The 24,736-nt window shown below is 37.4% G+C and overlaps 2 protein-coding genes and 1 pseudogene across 3 annotated transcripts in view; all 3 read right to left on the bottom strand.

Annotated features, from left to right (window-relative positions):
• Positions 1-13,544, bottom strand: part of LOC136233675 (cytochrome P450 724B1-like) — a 29,969-nt gene extending 16,425 nt beyond the window's left edge. The window contains exons 1-3 of the mRNA XM_066023390.1: positions 13,014-13,544; positions 12,775-12,901; positions 12,406-12,743 (exon numbers count right to left, since the gene is read on the bottom strand). Coding sequence (XP_065879462.1) covers positions 12,406-12,743; positions 12,775-12,901; positions 13,014-13,544 — 996 coding nt within the window. The remainder of the gene's footprint in view (positions 1-12,405; positions 12,744-12,774; positions 12,902-13,013) is intronic.
• On the bottom strand, positions 815-4,842 carry LOC136233242 (glutamate--glyoxylate aminotransferase 1-like). Of its 2 annotated transcripts, none has more exons than XM_066022860.1 (5): positions 4,375-4,842; positions 3,987-4,116; positions 2,531-2,696; positions 1,667-1,784; positions 815-1,103 (listed from the first exon to the last, which is right to left on the bottom strand). In XM_066022860.1, the coding sequence occupies exons 3-5, from the start codon at positions 2,645-2,647 to the stop codon at positions 1,015-1,017; spliced, it is 324 nt and encodes a 107-aa protein (XP_065878932.1). In that variant the 5' UTR covers positions 2,648-2,696; positions 3,987-4,116; positions 4,375-4,842; the 3' UTR covers positions 815-1,014. The 2 variants fall into 2 exon arrangements, with proteins under 2 accessions (XP_065878932.1, XP_065878933.1); XM_066022861.1 differs by having other exon boundaries at positions 4,200-4,842.
• Positions 13,545-14,753: 1,209 nt separating the features above from the next.
• LOC136233676 (cytochrome P450 724B1-like) lies at positions 14,754-19,261 on the bottom strand (annotated as a pseudogene).
• Between the last annotated feature and the right edge of the window lie 5,475 nt (positions 19,262-24,736).

A 24,736-nucleotide genomic window follows, 5' to 3' on the forward strand; every position in this document is an offset into this window, starting at 1 on the left:
AAGGCTACTATCCAGAGGCTGGAGAATGAGGTAGCAGTGGCCAATGCCAATGCAGCTGCTGCCATTGCACTTAATCAGAAGAAGGATGACGAGATCCGCCAGCTGAAAGAGAAGATGGAGAAGGATGCTGAGGATCACAAAGCGGTGTTGATGAACACAGAACTTATGGCGGGTAGTCGGGCGTACTACTATGGTGAGAAGATCATGGCTTACGTTAGAGTCGCCTACCCTGAGATTGACTTTGTGGATCCGGAGTACGTGATCCCCGAGGTTGAGGATGCCCTTAGATATGACAGAGTGCCAAATACCCGTGACTTCATCCGTGACCAGGTCCGAAAAGAGCTAAAAGGATCAGATGAGGATGTCAAGCCCATCGTCAACCTTGAAGCGGATGACCTTGATGAGACATCTAAGGAAGCAGGGGATAAGGCGGATGCTGCAGAGATCAATGACGCGGCTCCTCAAGCGGGCACTAGTACAGAAATGCTTACTTGTGTCGCACTTTTTCAGGTAGTTGTGTCGCACTTTTGTGCGACACAACAGGGGTGCGACACAAGAACTTTGCATCGCTCTTGAGAGCGACACAAGCTACTCATCTGTTGTGTCGCACTTGTCACGCGCGCGATACAATAAAGCGATAACTCTTGTGACGCGCTTCTAAAGTGCGCGACACAACATATGATAATTTTTGTGACGCGCTCCCAGGGTGCGCGACACAAGCTTCCCGATTAATCTGGTACACTTTGTATCGCTCCTTCCACACGCGCGATGCAAAATATTGATATTTTTTAAAAAAAAAATTATAAAATTTTCCAGCATCTAACATAAAATTTTATAATCAAAATTTACTGGATTCTACATGATATTATAGAACATACACATAAAACTACAAGTACCACATAATCAAAACTACTAGATTCTACACTTTGTTTTTTCAAATTTTCCAATTGGGTGGCGGTAGTCATCCCACTCCAGTGCCTTCACAACACCCGGTTTTATACCTTTTGAACGACCTCATGCTCTCTTCCTCTTTTTTGAATTTGTCTCAACAGGTTGTGAGCTCTCCCGCTTAATGATATCATCGTCCTCCATAGTTAATATGTCTGCAATTTTAAAGAAAACAAAATCATTAGATCATATAACCAAATAAAATAAAAAGTTTAATTACAAGAAATAGATTGAAATGATAACAGCAAATAAGTATACCTATTTTCCTAATTATTTTTTTTGTAACATAAAACCCCCCATTATGATCTTCTCTTATATAATTTTTCTCAAGACATCAAATAGAGAAGTTGGAGTCAAAACAAGCCATTATGACAAAATTATATCGTTTTGGGTCAAAGGTGAAATTAACATTTAAATAGTTGAATTCTATGTAATATAAGCTAGAAAATAGAATTGCTTCATGAATTCGATAAAGAGATAATTAAGACTAGAAGTGCAAGATCATTAAGATAAAGATAGGATGCGGCTCACTAAAGCAAAATCCAAAATTTCATTATCCAAAATCAAAATTTGTTCAATTTTCTCAATGGTTAACTGGTTTGTTTAAGAAAGGTCCATCTCCATATGCACATGATGCACTATAATCATTGATAGAGTTAATCCGGACCATCTTACATTTCCTATAATTGAGTAAGCAAAATGCTAGAAAATACGATACCTAGACCACCAGAAGTCAATGAAAGATAATGTTTAGCTTTTGCAATTGCATCTGCAGGAAACATCAGTCCTACATTAGGATCATCAAGCAGAAATGGAGCTTGGCAGAGAGCAATCACCTACAATTATAGAACATTCCTTAGTTCAAGTGAAACGAAATATACAATAACAAAATACGAAGTGAAGCAAAGAAAGATACGGCCACTATACCTGACGGGGAAAAGTTAGTGGCTTCTATCCTAGAGCATGAGGATTGCCAACATTTGTAAAGATAATCTATAATCTAAGAATGTCAATACGATGAAATTTTTTACCATGAAATAATCAATTTTTTTGAAAGAAGTAAACTTCAAACAATGCCTTCTCATGTCTTTATGAGGAACCAAATGATATATGAAGTAAAATTATATAGCACTAAAGTGAAATCATAATCTTGGCTAAAAAGAATCATTACCATTTATACGTAATTGTGATTAATTTCCTTAGACTGACTGCTAAACGTTTATCGAGCTACATGTTCGATGTACTGGTGTTGTATTTTAGTAAGAACACCAGCGAAAAGCACAACTATAACACAAAATACTTGATAAGAACTACTTGTATGATCAAATTATATATTTTGCATAATCAAGCCATCAAGTCATTATATGCAAATTGCAAACTATCACTATATGCAAAGTTTTGGCTTAACGAAAAGATGAAAAAGCGTAATAAGCGTGTTAAAGTGTATCATAGTTCAAAAACTTAAGTAAGCTTATGAACAACGGCAGGACCATTTTTAAACAGTTTAAATAAGGTGCAAGACAGAGGCCTCAAAAAGATAGTCATAAAGAAAAGCCAACAAGATCAAATGAATTAGATATACCTTTTTCCCTTCCTTCTGAAGCTCAGAAGCTCGAAGATACAACTCCCCTCTAACAGCATACTGAACCTTCTTCACATTTTCATTCAACGATTCGTAGTCTAATGGTTTAGGAGCCATGATGTATAACAGTCCACCTTCTTATTGCCAAAAACAGCAAACTCAGTTCCTAGAGCAGAAAGCAGGATTGAAAACAAGCCATTAGGTGAAATACACAAATCAAAACACCACTTTACACCAGCAATCCGACTGACCTGGCATGATTAACACAATTATCATTTTCCTTGCATTTATATCATATATAACCTTATGAAACATATAGATAACATAACACCATAACCCGAATTGATACCCCTAATCATCAACAAATGACTTAACCGAGTAAACCACCGTACATTAAGAATCCAGAAATCATCTCCCACTAACTCAAAATTGAAATAACGGTAACAACTCAAATATCTAATACTAAAACCACATAGACAATAATCATAAAAAAGAGGAAGCAGAAATAGAGTGAGAAAACGCCAACCTAACACTTCATCATTTCATCAATCAGACAAAAAATGAGAAACGAAATGGGTCAATGATCTCTTCCATTTCAATTAGCCCTTTGTGCATCAAGAAATTAAAAACCCATAATCAGGGACTAATCATACAAAAACCCCATAATCAGGGACTAATCATACGAAAACCCCAAATCCAATTTTTGAATATGTAAAGATAACCCCTCAGTTGGATGGCGACCTCGAAATCTAAAGATAACCCCTCAGTTGAAGCAACACAAACAGTCCTATAAGCAACCTGACCCAGAGTTCAAGAGAAATCCAGCAAAACCAAACCCAAAATTAGAAAAATCAAGGACATGAAGAAGAAGAAACATGAAAACAAGCTTATTCTCAATTTTCTCCATTTAAACCTTTTGCTAACGTAATCATCATCAAAGTGCAGGAGCCGGTTACCGGCCCTCCTAACTTCATTTTTTATAGGATATACCTTGGCAGGACACAGAGAATTTATCTCAGTACCCTTTTGGTGATATCATAAAACAATGTAGCATATTATACTGGAATCTGCATCCAAATAATCATGACCTCCTTGTAGATAATTTGCCAATCCTAGATAAGTAAAGATGTGCACAACTCGACAACATTGAAAGAATTATATCCTGATCCCATTACAGACGAAGAATTTCCAATTAGAGTTTCGGTAATGAATATGTAAGATGTTGTCCAAGTACATATTTCAGAGAAAGTGAAAAATACGAAACATTCACTGATATTTTACTCAAAAAGTTTTAGGTTTTCCTTATCATTTGATGGAATTTATGTGTCAAGAACAAGATTCTAACATTGCCATCAACACAAATTAAGAAAGCATAGGGACTAAAACGAGCTGGCTAAGCTAGTGGGTGTACGAATTACACGGCCTACATAGAAAGAGATTGTAAGAAACCACTTACTCCAGCTTGTATGAAGCTAGATTCATTCCTAAGTCCAATCATTTCAGCAATTTGATGTGCATAATCTTCAACACCATCAAATATGTTGGCTGAACGAAACGAAATCTGCTCTTCATCCAACATCATCATTCTGGAAATCAAAATCAAAGGACAAATTAAAAACCATTTGGGAAAATAAAAGCTCGAGTTATTTGGCGGAGAAAAACTGCTCACCTCTTGGTGAGACTACCAGAAGAAAGTACTTCTTGTGCAGTAATCTTAACATTAGAAACCCAAATAACATCTCTTTACGTAAAGATAGGAACAAACCCATTTACAATTTACAATCTAATCCAAATCTAGAAATAAAGATAAAATTAGAAAAAGCAATAAATAATAAACACACTACCTTAATTAATGGGAAGAACAATAGAAAAACCAAAGTAATAGATGCAATTAGATAGCGAAAGGAAAGGAATCCCCAAAGAATTAGCGAGAATCCAAAATCAGCAGCTCTAAACTTTCTCAAAACTTCAAAATCCCAAATTGGCACTCTCTCTCTCTGAGCAAGTCGAGACAAAGAGATTTTGTATGGATCCAATCAGGAACAGAGGCGAGCTCCCTCTCGTGAAAGCTGAAATTTTACCCTTTTTATCTTTACCAGAGGGATTCTCGGAAGGAAGTGAAGATAAGGAGTCCTCAAACCAAGACGGGCAACAGTCACCATTAGCAGAGGGAAGCATAACATCGGTTGAAGGAAAAATTAGGTCTTCACTGGAAAGGGAAAGGAAATAAAGATGGAAGAGAGGTCGGCGGGCCAAAAGAGAGGAGACAACCGTAGAATGAAGAGAGAGAGAGTGAAAACAAAGAATTTGATTTTCATCCTTTTTTTTTTAATTTTTTTTAGTATTTTAAGAAATGTATAACGAAAAAATAATTATATTCAAATAGTAGTTTATATTAGTTGTGTCGCACTTCTAAAAAGGAGCGACACAAAGATAACAGACTTCTTGTGTCGCTTTTACATAAGTGCGTCACAAAAATAACACACTTTTTGTGTTGTTTTGGTAATGGCGCGTCACAAGTTTGCTCATGTGTCGCACTATAAAACATGCGATACAAGAAGTAACTCATTTGTGACGCGCGCTCTTAAAGCATGACACAAGTGATGACACAGACTACTTAGTTGTGTCACGTTTACAGAATGCGCGACACTAGTTACTCTGTTGTGTCGCTTTATCTTCAAGCGCGACACAAGAAGTGCGACACCAGTGAGCATTTCTGTACTAGTGGGGGATCCTTGATATGGAGAAGGAGGTCCCTTTGGAGGATGTGTCTCTTGAGAAAGGATCCCAAGAGGATAATGTTGTGAACATTTAATTTTGTTGTAACTAAGTACAATTTTTGCAAGCCTTTTGGCCTTTAATTTCAACCTTATATGCTTTATATCGTTTAGCAAGTAAATTTCTTATATTTAGGACTTTATTTTGCTAGTTGAAGGTAGGTGGCCAGCCGTACCTTGAAATGTGAGCCTTTTTTGAAGGATTTGAAGCTTTTTATTCCTTTTGAGGAAGTTAAGCTGCCTTAGGCGATCGATTTGCTTCCTATCTTTGAGGTGAATCGATCCGCCACTAGGTCTTGTCACTCTTCTTTGGGAAGAATATTTGAGGATGTAAAGATCTCACGTCTGAGAAATGTTTTCACCCTGCCTTTGACAGTGATCAATTATTTCCTATCTTTGAGGTAAATTGATCCACCGCGGAGATTATTGTTCTCCTATCTTTGAGGAGAAGGTAGTCATGCCATGACGACATTGTTCTACCATGGGAATGCTTTTGTTGCCTCCCCCTTTTTTTGAATCTGGAATATTTATATTGCTGCAAGAAATTACTTAAGAAAGAATTTACAAGATGAAAATTTCTCTTTATTGAATGGCGATTCGCCTTATTACAGCAAATTGGTCTTATGTGTGAGCCTCATTAAAACCTTTAATAAAAAAACCACATGGGATTAAACCTTACTAAAGGAAAAAGAGTACTCAAGACCTTGGTTACATTTTACTCTCTGGCGAAATACTTGCGGAGGTTCTGAATATTCCACGTCTGTGGTAGTGTGTTCCCCTCCATATCTTGGATCTTGAAGGTGGCGGGTCCAATTTTGGTGAGTATCTTGTATGGCCCCGTCCAGGTGATTCCCAACTTTCCTTTGCCTTCCGTGGATTGAATTTTGTCCGCCTTTCGGAGCACTAGGTCTCTCGGGTTCAGATCCACGAGCTTGACGTGTCTGTCATGATAGGCTGTAATCCGCTGTTTGTAGGCGACCATTCGTGCATACGCTTTTTCCCTTTTTGCTTCCAGTTGATCGAGACTTTCCCTCAACCTTTGATCATTCTTATCTTCGCAATAGAATAAAATTCTGTCGCTAGGGACCTGAATCTCTATGGGGATCACAGCTTCTACGCCATAGGAGAGGGCGAACGGTGATTCACCTGTTGCTGTCCGAGCCCATAGGACATTCATCAGCTGATCCGCCCACTTTTTGTTATGCTCCCCCAATCTCTTTTTTATGCCTTTGACGATTGTTCGATTTGTGACTTCAGTCATCCCGTTGGATTGGGGGTAGTAAACTGAGGCGAACTTGTTCTGAATGCCTTGACTTTCACAAAATGCTCTAAACTCCCCACAATTGAATTGTGTCCCATTGTCAGTGATAATTGTGCGAGAGACTCCGACGATATTATCCTTTACAAAATCGACCATTCGCTATGCGTTTATGGAGGAGACAGCTTCGGCCTCTACCCACTTCGTAAAGTGATCAACAGCTACCACCACGTATTTCCTTTGTCTCTTAGTAGGAGGAAAAGGACAGACAATGTCAATACCCCAAATGGCGAAAGGTCGTCCCTCGATGATGGGTTTTTGTAGGTGCTTAGCCGTGTGAGATTCATTTGCATGAACCTGGAAATTATGATAGGACTCTACTAGCTTCTGAGCATCAAGTTCCGCTGTGGGCCAATAAAATCTCGCCAACCTAGATTTTTCAGAATGGAAGCAGATGCTTCATGGGCTCCGCAAGCACCTTCATGTAACTCTTTGAGGATCTCTTGTCCCTCTTCTGTCGTAACACACTTCAACCAAGGCTGTCCAAAAGATTTTCTGTACAGGCTATCATTTATTATGGAGAAGTATGCTGCCTTGCTTACCATCCGCATGGCTTCTTCTTTGTCTTGAGGCAAAGTTCCGTCTGCAAGATACTGCTGGATCGGCGATCTCCAATCTCCAATAGCGGATGTAAGAAGAGCTACAATTTCTGGGGCAAATGTCGGTCTAGTTTTTACCTCGAATGGGCATTGTAGGTCCGCCCACTGACCTTGCTAAAAGCCAGTTTAGCCAGGTGGTCCGCTTTTGTGTTTGATCCTCGAAGCACATGGACTAGCTCCCATTTGGTTTCTTTGATCTCAAGGTAGTTTAATAGCTTTTTGACCTCCTCTATATATTTGACCAGAGTTTCATCTTTCACATCAAAGTTTTTGATCACCTGGTTGACCATTAGTTTAGAGTCGCTATAGATCATAACTCGCTCTGGCGTAATCTCCTTCAGCAGGCGTAGCCCCAATATCAAGGCTTCATATTCTGCGGCATTATTTGTTGCAGAGAACTCTAACTTCGCAGCATAATGTAACTTGATGTAGTGAGGTCCCTTGATTACTAGGCCTATTCCTGCACCTTCCGCTGAAGAAGCATCGTCCGTGTACATCGTCCATTCCTCCACTTTTGGTTTGGGAAGGTTCACGCCCTCTTCGGTGAATTTGTTTACAAAGTCTTCCAAGACTTGGCTCTTCAAGGTGGATCTGCCTTCATAACGAACATCAAACTTGCCCAGGTGGATTGCCCACTCCATCAACCTCCCTGAAGTTTCTAGCTTTTGTAATACCTTTCTCATAGGTATGTTGGTGCGGACGATGACTGTATGAGCCTGGAAATAGGGTCTAAGGAGGATCGAGGTGGTGACCATAGCTAGTGCCATTTTATCCAATCTTGAATACCGAGTTTCGGCATCTTTCAAGACTTTGCTCACATAATAGATTGGATATTGTTGGCCATCTTCTTCCCTTATCATGATAGTACAAACTGCTTTATCAGTGACAGAAACATACATGTAAAGATTCTCACCTTCCAAAGGTCTACTCATTAGAGGTGTTTCCAAGAGGAAGTGTTTGATCCCTTCGAAGGCTTGCTCGCAATCCTCATTCCACTCGAATGCTTTCTGTTTTTTGATCTACGAGCAGAGCACGAAATGAACCTGCCAAGTGCTATGATACGTCCATTAAGACGTTGCACTTCTCTGACGTTTTGCGGCGCCTTCATGTCCAGTACTGCTTTGATTTTATCTGGGTTAGGACCTACTCCTTCCTGGCTGATCATGTATCCCAGGAATTTTCCATAAGTTGCTCCAAAAGTACACTTCTCAGGATTCAGCTTAATGTTGTGATGGCGAAAGACTCCTAAGACCTCTCTTATTTCATCTACATGCCTCTCCATGGTGGTGCTCTTAATGATCATGTCATCCACATAAATTGAGAAGTTGTCACCTTTTCTTCCTTCGAATATCTTGTTCATCATCCGCATGTAAGTTGCTCCAGTGTTTTTGAGCCCGAAGGGCATGACCTTAAAGTAATAGGTCGCCTGGTGAGTTACGAAGGAAGTCTTGATCCTGTCCGACGGTTCCATAGGGATCTGGTGATAGCTCGACTTCACATCTGTGAAGGAATACATTGCGTGCTATGCAGTTCCATCAACTAGGGTATCAATGCAAGGCAGAGGGTAGTTGTCTTTGGGACAAGCCTTATTAAGATCCGTGAAATCAATACACATGCGGTATGATCCGCCTGCCTTCTTAACTAGGACCACATTCGCCAGCCATTGCGTATAAATAACTTCTTCAATGGCGTCTACCTTCCTCAATTTAGATATCTCCTCCTCGATCACTTTCTGTCTCTCTGGACCATGATTCCTTCGCTTTTGAGCTACCGGGACCGCATCCTTGGCAATATTGAGTTTATGAGTGATCACATCTGGACTGACCCCTGTGAGGATCTCATCTTTCCATGCAAACACATCTTCTGATTCGAGAAGAACCTTTGTAACATCCTTCTTAACCTCTTCTTTTAGTCCTCTGGCGATCCGCACCTGCTTACCATCCACCATGAGGAACATTTCTGTATCTCCTAGGGCCGTCGGAACAAGCTCATCCTCTTCATCATTCTTAGACTGCGGGCGAATCGATAAGGATGCCGAATATATCTCCTGAGCAACCTTCTGGTTCCCCTTGATCATCACACCTCCCTTGGCAGTAGGGATGTACATTGTCAAATGGCGTATCAATATGAGAGCCGCCACCTCTGAGATAAAAGGCCGCCCCAAGATGATATTGTATGCCAACTGACCGTCCATGATGGAGAACTCCAGATCTCCCATCCACACCTGATCTTCATCTGCTAATTCACATTCCATCGTCACTTGTCCCTTTGTCTGGATTGTGTGACCTGTTACTCCCAGGATATCTACGATGGTGGTTTCTACTTGAATAGGATCAACCTTGAGCTTGGCGAATGCTCCCCTAGTGATGACATTGTATGAACTGCCAGTATCTATCATTACTCTCTTCATTTCCCATCCTTCCACCGTCATGGTGATGACGAGAGCGTCTGCATATGGGGGGATCGCTGGACCAACATCTGCAAAGGGGCGATTGAGTGATGCTCTATCTAGAGCGATAGTTTTCGCCTTCTTTACCATAGGCTGGTACCCTGGTCCGCCGCGATGACATTAATGACCCCCCTAGCCTTCTTCTTCGGCTCATCTCTTGGTTTATCGCCATCTCCTTTCTTGTCATTGTGGACGAACCTGTCCAGTTTTCCTCTCTCAATAAGCCTTTCAATTTCCCTAGCCAGCTCCCAGCATGCATCTGTTTTGTGGCCGTTCCTCCTGTGATACTTGCAATAATTCTTAGGGTTTCTCCTCGTATTGGTGTACTCTCCCCCTTTTGGTTCGGGGTATGAAATGCTCCGTTTGTGTTGGCTGTTCTCTATCCACATTAGCACTTCACTTTTGGAGGCGTTTAACAGCGCAAACAATGGCGTATATGCTGATTTGTTCCTAGAGCCTCTTCGCCTATTTCGGGAGGATGAGTCAGGGAGCTTTTCTTTTTCCTTATCCCGCCTTCGGGATTCGCCTTTCCCTCTTTTAGGTGGAGACACCGACTCTCTTCGGATATCATCAACTTCTATGAAATCCTTACATCTTTCCATCAACTCCGCCATAGTTTTTGGTTTGTTTCTGATTAGATCCACCTGCAAGCTCTTACAAGTTGTATTTTTTACCACTGCTTCAACTGCCATGGAGAGATCCACATCCACCACGCAGATGCACAATTTATTGAAGTTGTCGATATACTCCCGAAGAGACTCATTTTCTTTTTGCTTTAGCTCGAAGAGCTTTCGCGATTTAATCACTGGCGGGATGCATCCTGCAAACTTTGTGCAAAATTCCCTACTCAACTGATCCTAGCTATCTATCAATCCCGGGGGAGAAACTGGAACCAGTCATACGTTGGACCTTTTAGCGTGGTGATAAACATCCGGCACAACACTGCTTCACTTGCACGGTTAAGTCCAAGCAACATGCGATACTTCCTTGCATGAGCTTCAGGATTATCCTCACCGGAGTAGGCTGGTATGTTCAGGATCTTAAACTGCCTATCAGTTTCCTCGGCTTTAATCCACGCAGTGAAGGGTGATTCTCGGTTGGCGAACGGATTGTGCCTAGCATTCTCCTTGTTCTGTCTGCGTATCTCTGATCTGATCCGCCATAGAACCTTAATTCCTTCTTGGGCGTCTCCTACTATGTGACCTGCTTCGTTATGAGGAAGAGGAGCTAGATTCTGATGAAGGCTCTGATGGTGACCTTCTTCCTCCGCCGCCATGCCCCCTTGGTGGAGACCGTCCACCATCTCCTCGATTTGGTGGCGGGTGTTGCATGACCTGGTGAGGTGATCCATCTCGGCGTTCGTCCTCCCTTCGCTCGGGAGGTGTGGGCGATCTTCCACGCCGGGAGGATCTAGTTCGACGTCTATGGTGAGAACGGGATTTGGATCGTCATTTCCTATGTGACCTGGTTGGTCTCTTGTGTCTGTGACCATCACGTCCGCCTTCTAGTTGATCCGTCACTGTGTTATTTTGATCCGCCAGCGTTCCAGTTTGTACTAGAGGAGCTCGAGGTCCGCCAATTGTAATTCCTGGGTTTGTTGTGTTCCTCAAGGGAGCTTGATCATTCCTACAACTTCCCTCTGGTATATCAGAAAATAACCTTCGGTTTATTGGTATATCACTAGCGAGCTCCAGATTAACGATTGTTGAATCCACAGGTTGAGAGAGCAAAAATGACGAATCACGGTAAGCACCGGGTCTAATATAGGCGTTTTGCCATTATGATACGGTCGGTCTTGGCGGGCGACGACGATTTAGTGAGGGAATAGTCCCTATCGTGGGTCCACCTACATCCTGGTTCTCTAGATAGGCTCTCATTTGGCCCTCCATAATGGGTCTATGTTCCATCCCTACGACACGTGCGCAAATCTCCCAGAAGGATCTTGGTGACATGTCCCTTTCGTCATGAACGATTGGTGCATCGGGATCAACGCGACCAGCGTTTATAGAGGGATTAATTGATGGTGGTACGGATGGTATTGTAGTACCGGTTGAGGGATTAGACCCCCCACTTGCCATATTTGGGTTGTGAACTAAGTCATTTTTGGATTAGAACTTCCACGATCACCGCACCAATTGATAACTGGTGAAGAACTCTTGATCGGATTCCTTCCTTGCGGGGGGCGCCGTTTGGATCGGCGGGGGGAAGCTCCGATGCCAAAGTCAGTATATAGTAAATAGGAATAAACTGTAATGACAAAGTAGGGTTTAAGAGAGCGTGAATATGTACCTCAATAGCTTGGGATGCAAGCTATTTATAGTCGTATAGTCGTAACCATTGGTAACTAGAAAGTCTCCATTAATGCCTCATTAATGGCGGTTACTGATCTTATTCAAGTATGACCGTTAGCTCATTAATGGGTTATTAGTTGCCTTTATTGAGGATCGGCTCAACCGTTCGACGGGCGGATCGAGGCATGATGGCGAGTCTCCCGTAGGTTTGACTACGGATAGCGTATGGAGGAATCTATGTGATCCGCCACTTTGATGGCTTGCTCGATACGCCATAGCTTTCTCGGTCGTCCGAATACGCGGTCATTTTGGTTAATATCCCTTTCAGTCCCGTGGATAATATCTCGATGTTATCAAACCTATATTTAAATTTCAAGGATTTGTAATAAGTTTAATATATGATATGAAATGAAATGAAATCAAAGTAATATAATTACTTACATTTTGGGTGAACTCCATCTTTTGATAATCCTTGAAGTCCAAATATTTGTCTTGTTGGGCTTTGCTTTTTCTTATGGATTGATGTTCTTTCTTGAATGATTGAAAAGCAAGAGGTGAATGTCCAAGAAAGTAGACAATCAAAGAAATGAGAGTGGATGATGTCTCATAACCAGCAAGCAATATGTCTAACACAGTGCTTACTTTCTCTTCATCACTTACTCCTCCTTTTGATAATATCACTTCTAAGAAATCTCCTTTTCTTCTTTTCTCTTCTTCTCTTCCTTTTATTATCTCTCCAACTGTGCTTGAAAGTCTTGCTCTTGCCTGTTGTTTGTTTTGTATTATTTAATACCTTTTATCCCTACATATTAAAGAATTCTACTGGCAAAGACACAAATCCTTTCATGTATGTTAGAAAATCTTGTAATATCTTCAACGCTAATGGCTCTTCAGGCTCAATGCTCAAAAGTGTTTTCAGCATCAGATCAAGTGCGAACTGTTTAAAATTATTCAACTCATAATAATTAAATTCAAATTATATTTTAATAGAATGACAATATATATATATAAATATATATATATATATATATATATATATATATACATACCTTTTTAACTTGTTTACGAAATGCAATTTCCTTGTAATCTTTCCATGAGTCCATCATTGAAAGAGCAATGTTTTGGAGAGAGTGAAGGAAGCTTGGATTGGATTTAGACATTGCACTGAAGCTGACAACTATATCTCTTAGCTTCCTGTAAAGCTCACCGAAGGTCATGAGTAAGGATGAGGTTCCAAGAATGCCTTCCATGGCTTTTGGGTAACTGGCTGGAAATAACTTTTCTTTATTTTGAAGGATAAACAGGTTCAACTCATAATCACAAGAAACAATAGTAGCTGAACCAAATAGATGGCACTTGAATACTTTACCATACCTAGAGCACTGATCTTCCAAGAAGTTGGCCATGGAGGTTGATCTATGAGCCTTTAGAAATGAAAGAGTTTGACCAATAATAGGCCAACCCATATTTCCATTCGGTAGATTAATATTGTTTTTTGTTTTTGAAGAATTACTTGCAAAAACAATAACAGCCGAGACAATGGGCAGCAAACCAATAACCATAACCAATATTGTATCCATGGTATGCTTTTGCTCTGAACAAATTGGTATCCCTCTCTTCTGTTCTTGCGTTTTATATTACTCCACCAATTAGGAGAGTTGTTATCTATTATATTCATTGCCTTTTCTGCCTAGATTTAAAAATAATAATAAAAAATGAATTATAACTCCTCTTTTCCTTTTCCAACTTTAACTAAATATTCTCAAAAGAAAGGAATAAACAAATATTTTTGTTTTCACTGTCTTTTTATTTAGGGATAAGGTACCAAAATAGGCCTAAGGTTTTTGAAAATTACCAATTTAGGCTCAACGTTCAAAATAGAGCCAATATAAGCTTAACGTTTACAACATAATATCAATTTAGGCTTAACGTTTACAATATAGCATCAATTTAGGCCTCACGTACAAAATAGCACCAATATAGGCTTAACGTTTACAAAATAATACGAATTTAAACTTAAGGTTTTACAAAATATATACAATTTAAGCTAAACGTCAGAATTAAATTAATCATATTATATTCTTTCCCTATTAACTTTATATGTTATCTTTTTATTTAGTTCTATATTCTTATTTATTATAATACAATTAATTAGTATTATTGTCCATTAAAATCTTATATTCGTTTTTCATCAACCATTCCATGACTACTAAATTTCATTGCTCGTGTAATATATGCAAACTAAAAGTAATTGAATATCCACAAAATTTCGAACACCGACATGTATCAATATTATTTTAACTAGTGTTCAAAATATTAATGGAGTAAATATGTAATGTTTTATGATAAATGAATGCTACAAAATATAAAAATAGTAAAGGATTATATTGAGGTGTTATTTATGTTTATACTTTTAGGTAGGTTGGCCAAAAACAAAGGTTTAATAGTTGTGTTAGAGGTGCTCTGAAGATGAGAAAAGTTATTCCAACATTTGAGAAAACCAGTGGCAGGATGAATCCGTTTCATGGACTATGAAATTATTTACCACACATATTATAATATTGCTATTTATTTATTTTTAATATGAAAGAGGTGAAATAGAGGATAGGTTTACATTCTTAATGAAAAACGCCACCCCTAAACCAGAATATTATCAATTAAAACAAAAGATAACAAACATAGTTTTTTTAATTCATTAAAAGGATATAGAAATGATATATTTCATACTGTAAAATAAAATGAGAATTAATGTGTCTTCATTTTCTTGTTCATGAACTCGAACTCGTCTTTTAGAGAAGATGTTCCGCTTCAATTTCCAGCAGTAAGCCTCGCTGGAATTACACGTATGGATAAGCCATTGAAAAATCATCTGGTTTTATTTTCCACCTGTAATTTAAAAAAAATTAAAAATCTAATAGCCAAGAGTGTGATTGCAGCAATTGATGTGACTTAGAGAGACATATATAATGTTAATTGCTAATAAAACATTACCTATAATTAAGGACAAGATGATGAAGAAAAAATGCAGTTTCAACTTTAGCTAGCTCGGCCCCCGGACACAGTCGTGGTCCTCCACCAAATGACATTATCACCTTTTTGCTATTCTGTCAATTTAATTTAATTTAATCAAATAAATTTAAAGATAAGGTATCAAAATAGGTCTTAGGTTTTTGGGGAAGTACTAATTTATGCTCAACGTTCAAAATAACACCAATATAGGCTTAACGTTTACAACATAATATCAATTTAGGCTTAACGTTTACAATACAATATCAATTTAGGCCTCACGTACAAAATAGCACCAATATAGGCTTAACGTTTACAAAATAATACGAATTTAAGCTTAACGTTTACAAAATACATACAATTTAAGCTAAACATCATAATTAAATTAACCATATTATATTCTTTTCCATATTAACTTTATATGTTATCTTTTTATTTAGTTTTATATTCTTATTTATTATAATACAATTAATTAGTATTCTTGCCCAAATAAGATCTTATATTTGTTTTTCATTAACCATTCCATGACTACTGAATTTCATTGCTCATGTAATATGTGCAAACTAAAAGTAATTGAATATCCACAATATTTCGAAGACTGACATATATCAATATTATTTTAACTAGTGTTTGAAAATATTGTGGATATTCAATTACTTTTAGGTTGCATATATTACATGAGCCATGGAATTTAAGAGTCGTGGAATGGTTAATGAAAAATAAATATAAGGTTTTTTTTGGTAGAGAACAAATATAAGGTTGTTTTTTTTTTTGGTAGGATAGGAAAGGAAAAACAAAACAGCATAAAAACAAAGACTTAGTCTGGGATCAGTCTAGGAAACCCGACCCCAACCATATCATCCATCAGAAGAGAAGAAAGGAAGTTAGGAGGAAAAGAGAAGGTAGAAACTCCCAGACTCCTGATGTGGCCTTCTTCTGCAAGACGGTCCACCACCCTGTTTTGCTCTACAGAAATTGATGGACTCGAAAGAAGAACAAAACCTTCTTATCCCTTTGATTAAGTTCTTGCTACTTAGACAAGTAGAATTCAAATCAGAGATCATTCTGATAGGTTCTATATTGTCAGATTCAACGATCAGCTTTTTTAAACCCAGATTAATAGCTAATCTGAGACCAGAATAAATCCCCCAGAGCTCCACCGAAAAGGAAGACCCTTTACCTAAATTTTGAGTAAACCCATACATCCAGCCGCCTCCTGCATTTCTTAACACCCCACCAGTAGAAATCTTACCATCTCTTAGGCATGAGCCGTAAGTATTCAATTTCACCAAATCTTCACTAGACCTACTCCAGCCAAAGAGATGAACCTCCCTCCTCTGAATAGACCCAGCTACAGTGTCCTCTTTGAAGCTCTCCACAATAGTCCAAATCTTTCTGGAGAAAAAATTAAATCGATTGGGAGTGACAACAGATCCTCCTCTAAAAATCTCTTCATTTCTCCACTTCCATATCTGGTGACAAACTACTGCAAAAATGGTTCCCACTAATACCATCCACAAACCAGTCGAGATCCGAATGGGATAAGAAAGCAGGCAACAAGGGATAACTTTTCTCCACACCTCTTTGCTCTTAGCACAGTCTCTAAGAGCATGGCAAATGGTTTCTTCAAACCCAATGCAACTACTACAATCTCCTGAATCCACCAAATGCCTCATTCTCCTATCCGTATTAGTAAGCAGCCTATTCTTCACCCCAGCCACAAGAAGCTCCTAATACGGTAAGGAACTTTCAGGTCCCAAATAATTTTCCACAGCTCTGGGTTTGGAGTCTCCAAGCTTTGATTAAAGGCTTCAAATGCGGATTTGTAGGAGTAAGCCCCATTGTTAGTCAAAGACCAACTGTGCCCATCTTTATCCCCCTCCTCACTACTCACTTTGATCCCTCTAATTTTCAGGAGTGATTCCAGATTGAGAAAAGACTCAAACCTCCGCAATCCTCCAATTACGAATATTTATAGGTGGAATGGAATCACAAACCTCTAATAAAGGTTTCTCACCAACCCAAATATCATTCCAAAAGCTAATGGACTTTCCATTGCCCACATCCCATCCGATCCCAGAGCAGTTACTAACTCTCTCCTTAGGACCCCCAAAGATCCTATCTTTTCTATACTTTCCACATAACAGCTGAACCCAAAGAGCTGAAGGAAGCTGCCAACACCTCCACAAAAGTTTCGTCAATAACACCTTATTGTTCTCTCTAGCTTTCCTAATCCCCAGAGCCCCTTTAACTTTAGGTTGACAGACTTCATCCCAAGGAACTAGGTGAATTTTTTTCCCTCCTCAGACTCCCCCCACGGTTAATTTTATCAAGGTCATTCAGCACAGGTTCATGATATAATATGAAAAAGAATATAATATGGTTAATTTAATAGAACTAAATAAAAAAATAACGTATAAAGTTAATAGGAAAAGAATATAATATGGTTAATTTAATTGTGACGTTTAGCTTAAATTTGATATATTTTGTAAACGTTAAGCTTAAATTTGTATTATTTTGTAAATGTTAAGCCTATATTGGTGCTATTTTGTACGTGAAGCCTAAATTGATGCTATATTGTAAACGTTAAGCCTAAATTGATATTATGTTGTAAACGTTAAGCCTATATTGGTGCTATTTTGAACGTTGAGCCTGAATTCGTACTTCCCCAAAAACCTTAAGCCTATTTTGGTACCTTTTCCCATAAATTTATACATAATACTCCAGTAAGTAGGGAGTGGAAATGATTAACTTACAGTCCATCTCCAGGGATCAAAGTCGAAAGGGTTTTGATGAAGGGATGTATCAAAATGTGCAGCTGCCAAAATCGGCAGAACTTTCCATCATGAAGGAATCACATACTCTGCAATGCAATGCACTTATTAGGCCCATACCATATCACCCCCGATAACCATATCATCTGACATCTATATAATTACCTTTGTATTTGACATCTTGAGTAGCTTTACAATGGACAAACTTCACGATATTCCCACATCTCATTGCTTCATTTATAACCTATATTTAACTTTCAAGGATTTGTAATAAGTTTAATATATGATATGAAATGAAATGAAATCAAAGTAATATAATTACTTACATTTTGGGTGAACTCCATCTTTTGATAATCCTGGAAGTCCAAATATTTGTGTTGTTGGGCTTTGCTTTTTCTTATGGATTGATGTTCTTTCTTGAATGATTGAAAAGCAAGAGGTGAATGTCCAAGAAAGTAGACAATCAAAGAAATGAGAGTGGATGATGTCTCATAACCAGTAAGCAATATGTCTAACACAATGCTTACTTTCTCTTCATCACTTACTCCTCCTTTTGATAATATCACTTCTAAGAAATCTCCTTTTCTCCTTTTCTCTTCTTCTCTTCCTTTTATTATCTCTCCAACTATGATTGAAAGTCTTGCTCTTGCATGTTGTTTGTTTTGTATTATTTAATACCTTTTATCCCTACATATTATAATCAAACTACATATATGCATACCTTGACTGCTTTTGAATAGTGAGATCGAGGGAATTCTACTGGCAAAGACACAAATCATTTCATGTATGTTAGAAAATCTTGTAATATCTTCAACGCTAATGGCTCTTCAGGCTCAATGCTCAAAAGCGTTTTCAGCATCAGATCAAGTGCGAACTGTTTTAAATTATTCAACTTATAATAATTAAATTCAAATTATATTTTAATAGAATGACAATATATATATATATATATATATATATATATATATATATATATATGTACATACCTTTTTAACTTGTTTATGAAATGCAATTTCCTTGTAATTTTTCCATGAGTCCATCATTGAAAGAGCAATGTTTTAGAGAGAGTGAAGGAAGCTTGGATTGGATTTAGACATTGCACTGAAGCTGACAACTATACGGCTTAGCTTCCTCTGAAGCTCACCGGAGGTTATGAGTAAGGATGAGGTTCCAAGAATGCCTTCCATGGCTTTTGGGTAACTGGCTGGGAATACCTTTTCTTCATTTTGAAGGATAAACAGGTTCAACTCATAATCACAAGAAACAATAGTAGCTGAACCAAATAGATGGCACTTGAATACTTTATCATACCTAGAGCACTGATCTTCCAAGAAGTTGGCCATGGAGGTTGATCTATGAGCCTTCAGAAACGAAAGAGTTTGACCAATAATAGGCCAACCCATATTTCCATTCGGTAGATTAATATTGTTTTTTGTTTTTGAAGAATTACTTGCAAAAATAATAACAGTTGAGATAATGGGCAGCAAACCAATAACCATAACCAATATTGTATCCATGGTATGCTTTTGCTCTAAACAAATTGGTATCCCTCTCTTCTGTTCTTGCTTTTTATAATACTCCACCAATTAGGAGAGTTGTTATCTATTATATTCCTTGCCTTTTCTGCATAGATTTAAAAATAATAATAATAAAAAATGAATTATAACTCCTCTTTTCCTTTTCCAACTTTAACTAAACATTTTCAAAAGAAAAGAATGAATAAATATTTTTGTTTTCACTATCTTTTTATTTATTTTTTCAAAGTTTAGACTCACATAAACGAGGGACGCTCATTTAGCGATTCATGTCTATTGAAAAGGTTTTCTTTTATCATAACTTTGAAGAAATATTCTTTGGCCTAATGCTTCCCCAGCCTCCTTAACTTGTCCAAATTAGTCATTTTACCCCATCAACTCATCGAATGTCCTATTTACCCTCTTAACTCTATAAAAGTGGTATTTCTCACCCCTCAACTTGTCCATTTATCCCCCCAACTCATAGAATGTTCTATTTACCCCCCTTAACTCCATAAAATTGGTATTTTTCACCCCTTACAATCCGTTATCGAAGCCTAAATTGATAACTTTTTTTAAACGTTAAACCTATATTTATGCTATTTTGTAAGTGGAACCTAAATTGATACTTCCCGAAAATTCATAGGCCTATTTTGGTACATTATCCCTACATATAATGTATTTAACTTGTTTATATTAATTTTCTTGTTATTTGTATTTTTTATTCGTTCTTTCTCTTTCAACTTTTTTTACTACTATAAAGGGATAAGAAATACCATTTTTTATAGAATTAAGAGGGTAAATAGGATCATAAGTGGTGAGAAATAACACTTTTATGGAGTTAAGGGGGTAAATAGGATATTCGATGAGTTAAGAAGGGGTAAAATGACAAATTTGGACAAGTTAAGAAGGGGGTGAGAAATACCATTTTTATAGAGTTAAAGGGGTAAATAGGACATTCGATGAGTTGGAGGGGTAAAATGACCAATTTGGACAAGTTAAGGGGGCTGGAGAAGCATTAAGCCAATATTCTTTACTATAGTCATGGATTTCAATACAAGTGTCTCTTTTCTATTTGAGTGTCCATTCTTTTTGCATCATGTATCATAATATGATAAAGAGGGGTATTTCCAGCCCATATCATTGGAAAAACTAAAGGGGATGGAGTTTCGTTTAACCATCATAATTTGGTTCAAAATAATTTTCGAACCCCTATAAGAGAATGAAGGAGAAGAAAAGAGTATTAGTCCCTTGTGAGGTTAGATTAGTTCTAAAGGGGTGAATGGAACTATTGGTTAATTTTAACCTTTTATAAATTTCTCATTTAACGTTCAATGGCTCTAGCACAGAGGCAAGCTTCAGAGTCAGAGACAAGTTCAGTTTACTGAGTTAATAAGCCTATTGAGCTTGATTCCTCTTCTGATGAATGCGCTCAGAGGAGAACTCGTTTAGTAGAGCTTTTGACTCATTTCAACATTAATAGATTAATTGGCGCACAGTCCTCAGAGCTTATGTGTGAGATAAATAAGTTAGAGCAAGCAATATAATCAGAGGTAATAAAGGCGGAGTTAAGAAATATGTTACTCGACAACTTTCTTCTGGTTCGGCCTCTCGCCTACATCCAGTCCTCGAAATATCTTCTTTTGAGTTTTAATCCAGTAAAGCACTTTTTAACGTGTATAACACAAACTTTTATACAATAGATAGAGCATCTGTAAAGTACATTTCTTTACACTCACATTGGGCTATATATCTCTCCAGTTATCCGCTTATAACCGAAATAAATAACAGAGCTTCTGATTTATAATAGAAAATTGGTTCTGATATAACAGTTGAAGTACTCTCTCTTTATTAGATTTACACCAATATGAAAATGGATGTGTATTTCAATATTGCGCTAGTTTTTCACTTGAAAATTTTATCTCTTTTTTCGCGTGAAGATTCTCTTATGTGAAAATGAACTCTTGGCTTGGTATTTACAGTGGAGCACTTTGGAGAAGACCATTTGAAATTCAAACTAAATGTTGGAAGGAAAATTCTCTTTTGTCTTCTATCTTTTGATGTGCTTCTAACCACTATGCCATTTTATCCATAAGAGGAAAGTTGTCATTGTCAAAGTTAGTCTTCCATCAATCAGTGAGCAGCGTGTCAATGATTGTCTTCTGACTTTTGGTGTTGCACACTTCTAGTCCGAGTTTTTCCTTAAATGGGTGATGGATGGAGACATTTATATGATAGGGTCTTCTGTCTTCTGTCATTTTGCTTCTTTTGAAATGCTTGAGTTGACTTGTCTATCAATGGGCTTTTGGTTCCGGATCTATCTTCTGGGGTCTGGGCCAGACTTAAGCTTTAGGTCTTTAATGCTCTCAAGGCCTTTTAAGTTATCTTTGAATTTACGCTTTAATTTAAATCAACACTTAACAAACACATTAGCATAAAACAACTTAATTCAATTCTGAATATTAAATATTTTGGGGATCTAATTTCCTTAGTAGTTATTTTTGTCATAATAAAAAACTCACGAAAATTGTGTTTCAACAATCTCCCCCTTTTTGAAGGTGACAAAAATTTCAGAGAAGGAATAGATTTCACTTACTCCCCCAGAATTGATGAACTTACTCTTGCTTCTAGATACTCCCCCATAAGGGTTGCGCTACTGAATTTTGCTAACTTAAAAACACTCAAAAGGGTTAAAACGTTCAATAGCAAAAATTAGTTCAGAGTTTAAAAAAGTGAATTACTATCAAAGGCAAACATACATCAGATATGAAAGTTATTATCAGAGTTTGATGTAAGTTAGTGTTTAAATGTTTTTTAAAAGTCCTTAGTTAATTTATTAGAGCATGTCAACGTTAATGTAAGACATTTCAGAAAGAATAAAACATTGGACACGAGTAAGTAATAATAGTTCAGAATTGGAAGCATGTAATTTGAACAAAACATTATATTAAGTAAGGAAGGTGTACAATAGAAGCAAACAAAAAATATAAAGCTAAACAACCTATCAGCCTTCCTATTACACAGACATAGGACCTACTTTTTAATGTTAAGTCTAAGAGGATTTGGGTTCCTAGGTTTGGTTAGAAGGGAGGCTTCTTGGTGTGTGTTCTTCTCTTATTCTTTCTCCCCTTTTTTGTCAACTGAGGAAGAAGGTTTGTTGGTGTATCCAGAAACAGCTCTGGCATTTAGCTATTCATTATAGTTCCTTAGACGCTCAATGCTTTTATTTAAGCCATCATAGATTTCCCTACTCATATTTATGCCTTCAAAAGAGAAATATCCATTGTGACTCATTTCGCTTAGAATTAGCTGAAATGATTTGGCATTTCAGACGGAAGTATCGGCAAGAGCGTGAGTGTATTTCTAATGGATGTTCAAAAGAGCATGGTCTACTGGGATAAGTTGTAAAAACAATTGGATTTAGTACAAATGGGAGTATGTTGGGGTTTAGTGTCCTATAGTCAATTGTTCTAGGATATAAACCAGCTGTAAATGAATTGTTCTTTATGTCATTTGTTTTAATAAGATATGGTTTTCAAACTGTATAAAGACAATTACTTTTAAGAACTAAATAAGTCTAATAAAAGGAAATCCCCAAGTTTATTTAAAGTGGTTATAAAGTGTTCATACAAGCATGAAGTGAGACAAAACATTATAATAAACTAATAAACTTAAAACCACCCCAAGTCAAGTAATATGTTTTGAATAGGGATTGACATAATACTGTAGAGACTTGCATGTAACAATTTTTTCTGTCAAGACAGAGCTGATCTCACAAGTTTCGGATATGCAGATATCTGGCCAGTTACATGGATCTAGTGAAAGAGTTCATTAGGATCGGGGACCCGGCTTGAGATAACAGGATGGATGGATTTATCCTTGTCACCTATTCATCACATTGGTATTAATAGGTATAAGTAATCCTCAGACTCAAAGGAATGTCAATTAGTGATTCTGGATTATGAAATGTGATGCTTTGACTTTGTTCAAACACGATCCATAACAGAGATGATTCTGGGGTGTGTGTGGGCAGGCATTGGGTATCAGGAAGTAATAGCAAGATAGTTAACATTGGATTGAGCATTTGTCACTCCTGATAAATGGGAGATACGTCCAAGGATCGCTTGTGGAAGACTTGACTCTAAATCCTTGCAAGGTGATAGCTTAAGACTTGAAATAGAGATTTCATTTAACCTATCTATTTGGAGTTAACTCGGCATGTACAAGTAAAACGAACGTCTTGCTATATGTGACTTGACATTATCCATAGTCATAAGATTCAGTTCAAGGATGTAGTTGATAAAAGATCCAATTATACTGTAACTAATATGGAAAGGTCAACGACGGAATCAACTATCTTCTTATAACTCTAGGGGAATGTTTACAGTTTTGCCTATCACAGTCCTCACACTCATTCCGTTATACAAAGATTAAATGTAATTTTGGGAAATTAATTTAATGGTTGTATACGGCTAGTAGTAATAAGAACCTAATGGGTCACACATAAGACTTGGAACCAAAAAGAGGAATGGATATTAATTAATTGATGGAAGCCCAACTAAGTCCACTAAGGCCCAAATATAGGGGGGGAATACATATGTATTAGACACATGTGGGATTAATTTAATTTTGACAATTTGAATTAGATTGTAATTGTGGATTAAATTAATTATAGGATAATTTAATTAGAAGGTTTATTGTGATTATATTACTTCTAAATATTATCATATTAAATAAGTTAATATTATCTTATAATTAATATTTGGATATAATTATAGATAATAATAAATAAGAGTTTCATTCCGCATACAACTCTTAATTAAAACCTAATTCTATCTAACTAGGGTTTAGATACAAGAGGTTATAAATACTCCTTCCCCTTGCATATTTAAACCAAGCCAACTTAATCCCGAGGAGAGAGAAATTCGACCCCTACCGTAGAGGATCGATTTTCCACCGCTTGCTTCTATTCAATTAACTTTATCTCTTTCTCTTTATCCTTGATCGTGTGTTGAGTTATTAGAGGCAATCTATTTTGGTTGCTATTCATCGGTTGAGATTCTAACTTGTTTGATCTTATCTTTTGGTTTGTGCTCGTGAACTCGGAACTAGAGTTGAGGGCACTTCGCTAGCAACAGTAGATAGTTCTTCTAAAAGGTATTTCCTTCTATCCTTCTTTGTATGAAATAACGATTAACAGATCTTAGGAAAAGGAAATAGGTTAAAAATTTTATATTTCCGTTGCCAAACGTTTGCCTATTTTCCTTCAGTAGGTACCGAGGCTTGTTCTTCTTCTGAATCTTTGTTAGCCTTCTCTGCAGGGTTAGTCTCATCGAACTCAACATGTACTGACTCTTCAAGTATAAGAGTTCGTTTATTATAAATCCTATAAGCTTTGTTGTTTGTTGAGTATAACAAAGAAAAATGGCTTCATCAGCCTTAGAATCAAATTTAGAAAGATCGTCTTTAATATTCAAT

This window comes from Euphorbia lathyris, chromosome 6 (assembly GCF_963576675.1).
Source record: "Euphorbia lathyris chromosome 6, ddEupLath1.1, whole genome shotgun sequence".
NCBI classification, from domain to species: Eukaryota; Viridiplantae; Streptophyta; class Magnoliopsida; order Malpighiales; family Euphorbiaceae; genus Euphorbia; species Euphorbia lathyris.

Bases quoted from the DNA above. Each gene is read 5' to 3' on its own strand.
- LOC136233242 (XM_066022860.1), bottom strand. From the start codon at position 2,647: ATGGCTCCTAAACCATTAGACTACGAATCGTTGAATGAAAATGTGAAG. The intron at 1,785-2,530 runs GTATATCTAATT...CTATAATTGTAG, and splicing joins TTCAGAAGGAAGGGAAAAAG to GTGATTGCTCTCTGCCAAGC. The intron at 1,104-1,666 runs GTATCGTATTTT...TTAAAATTGCAG, and splicing joins ATTGACTTCTGGTGGTCTAG to ACATATTAACTATGGAGGAC.